The sequence below is a fragment of the Dendronephthya gigantea genome, unplaced genomic scaffold (genome assembly GCF_004324835.1).
Source record: "Dendronephthya gigantea isolate DGI-Jeju-01 unplaced genomic scaffold, DenGig_1.0 000118F, whole genome shotgun sequence".
NCBI lineage: Eukaryota > Metazoa > Cnidaria > Anthozoa > Malacalcyonacea > Nephtheidae > Dendronephthya > Dendronephthya gigantea.
This window is the reverse complement of record NW_021163128.1, coordinates 714,804-722,909: the sequence shown is the minus strand read 5'-3', so window position 1 is coordinate 722,909 and position 8,106 is coordinate 714,804. Positions and strand designations below refer to the sequence as shown.

Here is an 8,106-nt window from a genome sequence, read left to right as displayed (position 1 = left end):
GTAAAGCTTTTGATACAGTAAATCATGGAATTCTGCTTAAAAAACTAGAATGTTATGGTATTCGTGGTATAGTCAATAAATGGTTTGAATCGTATTTACATAATAGAAAGCAATATGTGTCAATTAGTAATATAAAGTCAAATGAATAATGTATCACCTGTGGGGTACCCCAAGGAAGTGTGTTAGGACCTTTACTTTTTCTTCTGTATATCAATGACTTTCAAAATTGCTCTGAATTACTTGAGTTTCATTTATTTGCAGATTACACTAATCTGCTTTATTCACATGATAATAGACATGTCCTTGAACAACAAGTGAATATTGAGCTGCGTAAGGTCTATTAATTGTTGGTGCAAATAAACTGTTCTTAAATATAGATAAAACAAATTTTGTCATTTTCCATAGTGCTCAAAAAAGGATAGATTATATGTTTAAATTATTTATAGATAACTTGTCTGTGAAACAGGAGAATTCCACAAAGTATCTAGGAATTTATATTGATTCACATTTAAATTGGAAAACACAAATACAATACATGGCTAAAAAAATTAATAGAAGTATTGGGATGTTATTGAAATTACGACACTACGTGCCACGTCAACTACTCATACAGTTGTACTATTCATTAGTTTATCCCTTCATTACTTCTGGGATAATTGTCTGGGGTAATACATATATATCTACATTGAAGCCTTTGATTTTGTTTCAAAAAAAAATCCTTCGTATTATAACTTTTTCAAAGTTTGATGAACATACTGAGCCCTTATTTAAAAGACATGGATTATTGAAACTTTTAGATTTGGTAGTGCTGCACTATTTGTTATTTATGTATGAAATAGCACAAGAATAAACTACCTTCTCCATTTAAAGATTTTTTCTTACTTGTTAATGTGAGACATAACTATAATACTCAATTAATTTCCAAACCGTCATATTGTTACCATCAGTCAGAACTAAATATGGAAAATTTTCATTAAGATTTCAAGGTCCAAAAATGTGGAATGATTTAAATGTAGAGTTAAGAACTTCTTCTAAGTCCAAATTTAAGAAAATTATATGTAATAAAATAATAAACTGCTATAAAAATTAATGGGGTACATAATATACATTATATCTTATAATGATTAGCACTTTCGATTTATTTTCTATTTCTACGACCTTACAATGTCTCAAATATTTCAGAGGTTGTCTGACTCGATTAACAATAGTTATTTTAGACAACCTGTACAATATGGTAAATTCTATATTTGTACAGTGCATTTACAGTGCATTTATATATTTTGTACAATGTGATGGTGCTAAATAAATTTCTTGTTGTTGTTGTTGTTGTTGATTAAATTGACTGCAACCGAACCGCAACCTAACCGCGACCAACGCAACGCAACTATAATTCATATAAAATTGATTTACCTATCAATTCTGTTGTTCGTCATTGCATGAGCAATGGCTGTTTGAATTTGTCTTGATCTGCTTTCTCTGAAATCAGCCAACTTGCAAACAATTGGTTTGCTCTGGAAGATATTTATCCTTTCTTCCTCATTCGTTAGGTAGCAATAATAATGCAAGTCACTTACCAAGACGTTTGACAACTTTGAGATTGCCATGTGTGATCTTATTATTGTGCAAATATGCCAAACCTGATGAAATTTGATGGCCAATCTGAAGCATTAAACTATCTTGGAAAGTTTGGAAACCATTAATTTTATCCATGTAGTTGATGAAATCAATCAATTTGTTAACTCATTTGGAAACATCAAATGGGGAAAAATCATAATGGCATATGGCGAATTACAAAAACCTTTAAAGAGGACGATATTCTTGTGTTTCATAGCGTTTAACAGTTTTGCCTCTTTTAAGAAGCACTTTTCTTCGTCTTTTGACTCTCTCAAAGTGAAGAGTGTGTACAAGATGGCGGTCGTGTTTAATGCTCGCCTTGAAATATTAATATTTTTGTCTTATTGTGTACGATTTTTTTTTTTTCGTGTTTATATCTTTATAACTTCAAAATCTGTGTATGTTATCATGACTCAAATCACTAAGGAAATCCTTGAAGAAATTTTGGAGAAAAAGCTTGATGAAAAGCTCAGTCCAATAGTCCAAACAGTCAACGATCTTAAGGACAGCATGCAATTTCTGAGCGATAAATATGACTCAGTTAATAACCGGGTTGATGAATTAGAATCGAAATACAATTTGGTACAGCAAGAAAATAAATTTCTAAAGGCAGAAATTTTGAAGCTTTCTAAGGTTGGTGACGATCTCGCTAAAAATGTTGATGCTATGAATCAATATGGCCGACGCGACTGTAGTGAAATCTCGGGCCTTCCAGTTGAACCTCACGAAGATACTAATCAACTTGTTATCAGAGTCGCCAATCTTATGGGGGTACATATAGATGAGAGTGATATATCTGTCTCACATCGGCTGCCGATATCTAATAATTTAGACTCAAATCGAGCAAGAAGCCCTGCATTGAATATACCAAAAGTAATTGTGAAATTCGTACGACGCGAGAAGAAAGAGCAATTCTATAAAGGCCGTAAGAACTTGAAGAATAAAACTACGAAAGACCTTAAACTGGCAAGACTATCTGAAAATAATATTTATGTATCCGAAAGCCTTAGTCCAAGAAACAATGAGCTATTCAAAGCTTGCTTGCAGTTTAGACGCGATAATGCCTTTAAGTTCATCTGGACTCAGCAAGGACGAATCTATTTGCGTAAAAACAATGATACACCAGCAAGGCTAATTGCTACGCGACATGATTTGGAAAATCTAATTCCATCAAGATAAGTACGATATATACTATAAGTATTATAATTTTGTTAGAGACTTATACAGTATAAAAAACTATGTCATGTTATTATCTCATGCTAATTAGGGACAGTCTACCTGTTATAACCAATGCTGACCTGTCGCCTATTTATCTGTCACGCTTTTGTTTCTACCATTCTTTGACATGGTTGGGGCAATTCTTCTGCCCATTCATTTGTTTATTTTGGATGTTTTTATCTTATTATTCGCTTTACTTCATTAATGTGGCTATGTGTAGTCTTTTGTATATTATTGTATGCATATGTTTTGTCCTTTGGATGTTTTTATCTTCAATTATTCGCTTTACTTCATTAGTGTGGCTATGTGTAGTCTCTTTTGTATATTATTGTATGCATATGTTTTGTCTTCATGTCAGTCTTTCCGTTATATTGATGTTAACAGCTATAGGGTATTTATTTTCCCTGTTACTATATCTTAGGTTTATGATTCCAAATGTTTAATGCCAATATAGATGACCTGGAGGCCTTACCCAGATACGAATTAATCTCAAGACTAAAAAATATACCAAATCATTTTCAGACTGATGGAGAAATTAATCTTTTAACAGATGTAAATTTTGATTACTATAGCCCTTTACAATTCAAAAGTTGCCAGTCCATTAACCAGTCTAAAAGTTCTACAAACTTATTTTCAGTTTTTCATTGTAATATAAGGAGTATTTCTGCTAATCATGATAATCTAGTCACTTTACTGGCTAATCTGGATTTTAAATTTAGCATTATAGGATTATCTGAAACGAAAATTAATGTAAACAGAGAACCTTTAATCAACCTAGCCATTCCTGGCTATCATCTTATTTCTCAGCCTACACTAAGCAATGCTGGTGGAGTGTGTGCTTATATAAGGGAGGATGTTGAATATCACTCTCGAGATGATCTTAATTCTTCAACTATTGATTATGAATGCATGTGGTTGGAGATACACAACAGCTCTCGCAATATAGTTTGTTCTATAATTTATCGTCACCCTCACGGCAATCTTGATGCATTTACTAGCTATTACATGGATGTTATTGATAAAATCTCAAGGGAAGGTAAATTGTGTTGTTCAATGGGTGATTTCAACCTGAATTTGCTAAATGTTGATAATCATACCGACACAGACGAATTTGTGAATACTATGGCTACATACTGTTTCCAGCCATATATAATCAAACCCACAAGAATAACCGATCACTCTGCTACGCTAATAGATAACATCTATTTCAACTCACTTGATCACCAAACAATTAGCGGAAACCTGGTGTATGATATAACCGACCACCTCCCAAACTTTTTAATTATTGACAAATTAAAAACTGGCAATAAAAAAAGGAATTATTCAAATTTTAACTTAGATGAATTTATAGCCGACGCTCAGTCAATTAGATGGGAAGAGGTTTTTCCTGCTGAATCTGATATAAATGATCTATTCAGTGCTTTTCACAGGAAAATATCTGAAGTTATTGATAGTCATGTTCCTTTGAAAAGATTATCTAAACGAGAGATGAGATTTGAGACTAACCCCTGGATAACTAATGGTCTAAAAATTTCCATTGCCATGAAAAATAAGCTTTATAAATCCTATTTAAAATCGAGAAATGAATATCATTTAACTAAGTTTAAATTCTATAGAAATAAACTAAAGCATCTTTTGAATATTAGTAAAAAGTCTTATTATAGTTGCTATTTTTTGAGAAATAAGGATAACATGAAAAGGGTATGGAAAGGTATTAAGCAATTGATTACTTTAAAATATGCTAATAATACGAGTCCCAACTTATTACAAGTAGGATCTTCAAAAATAGTTGATAAGAAAGCTATTGCCGAGGCCTTCAACAAGTATTTTTCAACTATAGGATCAAACTTGGAATCTACAATACCTTTTGCTAATACACCTATTGAGAGATACATGACTCATTCCTTGTGTAATAGCTTTGTTATTTTCTCAGTGACAGCTACTGAAATCATCGAAGAAATCTCTAGACTAAATCCATCAAAGTCTGCTGGTCCATATAGCATACCTGTCAATCTTTTGATAATTCTAAAACATATATTGGCGCAACCATTGACATATCTTTTCAATGTGTCTTTCTCGATGGGAGTTGTACCTGATCAACTAAAAATTGCAAGGGTAATACCTGTCCACAAAAAAGGTCCCAAAACTCTTGTCTCTAATTATCGTCCAATATCACTACTTTCTGTATTTAATACACTACAATATCACTACTTTCTTATCTAATGCACAAGAGACTTGTAGTTTTTTTGGATTCAAATAATGTTTTCTTTAAAGGTCAGTTTGGATTTCGATCTAATCATTCTACTACACACGCTATTCTTTTGACTGTCGACAAAATCCAGACTGCTATAGAAAAAAAGTTATATTCTTGTGGCTTGTTTTTGGATTTGAGAAAAGCATTTGATACTGTAAATCATTCAATTCTAATAAGGAAACTTGAATTCTACGGAATAAGGGCTATTGCTAAGGACTGGTTTGTTTCTTACTTAAATAATAGATTTCAGTTTGTTACTATCGAGAATATATCATCTGAGTTAGTACACATTTCATGTGGAGTACCACAGGGATCAGTCTTGGGTCCACTATTATTTCTTCTTTATCTAAATGATTTCAATAATTGTGCACCTGATTTAGATTTTCATCTTTTTGCTGACGATGCAAATATATTCTGTTCGAAAAGTAACCTGGAAAGACTAGAAACTAAACTTAATCATGAGCTGGAAAATATAAATGAATGGTTATGCGCAAATAAATTATCACTTAATGTTGAAAAGTCAAATTTTGTATTATTTCACACACCACAAAAAAGAATAAACTACCCCATAGATCTTAAAATAAATAATACATCTATTTTACAAAAATCTAATATTAAATATCTGGGAATTATTATTGATAGCCATCTTAACTGGAAGGAACATGTGTATGAATTATCAAAAAAGGTTTCGAGAAGTGTTGGAGTTCTGCTTAAACTGCGCCATTTTGTTCCTACTAATATTTTAGTGCAATTATATTATTCCATTATCTTCCCATTTATTTCATATGGTGTAGTAATATGGGGAAATACGTACAAGACAAATATTCAGCCAATAGTGACCCTACAAAAGAAAGCAATACGTATAATAACATTTTCCCATTATTGGGCACACACTTCACCTATGTTTAAGAGACTCAAACTCTTAAAATTTCCTGATATTGTCTTACTTAATACAACATTATTTATGCATAAATTTAATAACAATAAACTTCCATTTGCATTTATGAACTTTTTTCACCAGTTAGTTCCAAGCATAATTATAATACAAGGCTTTCTGCAAAATCATCCTTTTCTTTTTCCCAACCTCGCACTAACTATGGAAAATTTAATATACGATTTATCGGCCCTAAGACCTGGAATGATACTGATGAGTCAATTAAATATCTGAGTGAATCTGCTTTTAAAAAAAAACTAAAACAACAGTTAATTGATCACTACTAGCTAGTCTAGATATTCGTGTTATTACTACGTGTAAGAGCCATCCCTCCCCTGTTTTGTTTCGTATTGTACTGTTTTTTGTTTTATTCTGTTTGTGTTGTTTTGCCAGAGTTGTGTGTTTTGTAACTTTGTTCTCTAATCTTTTTAATTTTTATTGAATCACTCTCTAATTAAATAATGAAAGATTGTAATATATTAATATCCACCTGTCTTGATTAGCCTTCATGGTTATAACAGATATATCTATCTATCTATCTATCTATCTATCTATCTATCTATCTATCTATCTATCTATCTATCTATCTATCTATCTATCTATCTATCTATCTATCTATCTATCTATCTATCTATCTATCTATCTCTCTTAAGTTGTTTGATCACCTCTGTTTCATCACTAAATTTTCCAGAGAAAACTGTCCCATAAGAACCACGCCCAATAAAATCTTTCTCTTTAACCTCTTCAAGTTTGAAGGAAGGTAAATTGATAATTGTCCTTACTTGGGAGGATTTTAATATTGGAAGCTTAAAAGCCATCAACGAAAATAGAAACGATAATCAAAGATGTTGTATAGTTCCTCCTATTCCTAGCTCTACCAGAGAGATATTGCCACATATAGACAAGTGAGAAGCCTTTCCACTCATGCGGTATTATAGTAATACTATAAATGGTATATGTCAGACTTGAATGTAATAAAACTTTTTCAGGCAGTATTAATTTTTTCAATACCGACATTTATCAACATTGCTTTTCTTCCAATAATAATTATGTAAATTTTAAATTAAGCAAAGATACAACATGAGGTGAGTTTGCCTTGTCGTGTTGTGTTATAGACAAATATAGACATGGTTTATACTCTTTTTCGTTTTACGCCACAATTAGCATTTAACTTTAAAATTTCTTGACTGGCTTCATTTTATTACAGTCCAAGCGGATTGTTTTCTCCACAATGCTGTAAGTTAACTGTTTTGATATTACCATTTACTGTTAACTGCTGTAATGTGAAAACCAGTTTGTTTGTTTAAAACATGTGTCTTTTTTGGTTGGTTACAAAAGTGTGCGTTAAAACTCTAACGCCTACCGGTATATGATACGTTCCTAATTAAAAGCGGCATAACAAGTCAAACGTACGAGTAGACGCAATGCATTTCAAACCGGCAAATGGGAGTAATTCCTGAGGTTTGTTTATAAAAAAACAAAAGGTTTAGGCTTAGCAGAGTGTAACTGCAACCTACCACTTTGGTCTCAAGTTGCTTGGAGAAATTTATGAATACATACATTTTCATTGCACTAATTTAGGACAGTATTTAACGATGAAAGATGAACTTTCCTGGACTGAAGAGCAATGACCGAATTATGCCCAACTTTCATTGCAAAACTTCAAAACAATTTACGAAATAAAGTAAAATTACAAAACTTGAACCAAAATCTAAACAAATTACATTAAATAGGGTATATAAAGAAAAAATAAGGGAAACTTACTGTACTTTTTCTGAGGCAGCACAGAACAACAAAGGGTCGAGCTCAGTGAGAGAACAGTGTTTCCACTCCTACAATCTGAATTTTTTTCTTCTGTTCACAAATTTTTGTTGTAATTTTCCAGGCGTTTGTGTCTCTCTTTATTCATAAATGTCCGCATTTGTAAGCCTTTTAAAACTCAGGGGCTGTTGTACAAATGCCTCCGACAACTCGAATAGGTGCCAACTATGTAACATTTTGTTATTATTCAGTAACTATGTAACTGTTATGTAACTCGAATAAATGTCAATTATGTAACAACTACTGTAAATGGTTTATTAATTAC

The 8,106-nt window shown here is 31.9% G+C and overlaps 1 protein-coding gene across 1 annotated transcript; it reads left to right on the top strand.

Moving 5' to 3' along the window:
- The first annotated feature begins 2,022 nt into the window (after positions 1–2,022).
- On the top strand, positions 2,023–2,793 carry LOC114535474. The gene has a single exon (XM_028556779.1). It carries the CDS (start codon positions 2,023–2,025, stop codon positions 2,791–2,793), a length of 771 nt encoding a protein of 256 aa, XP_028412580.1.
- Positions 2,794–8,106: the final 5,313 nt, after the last annotated feature.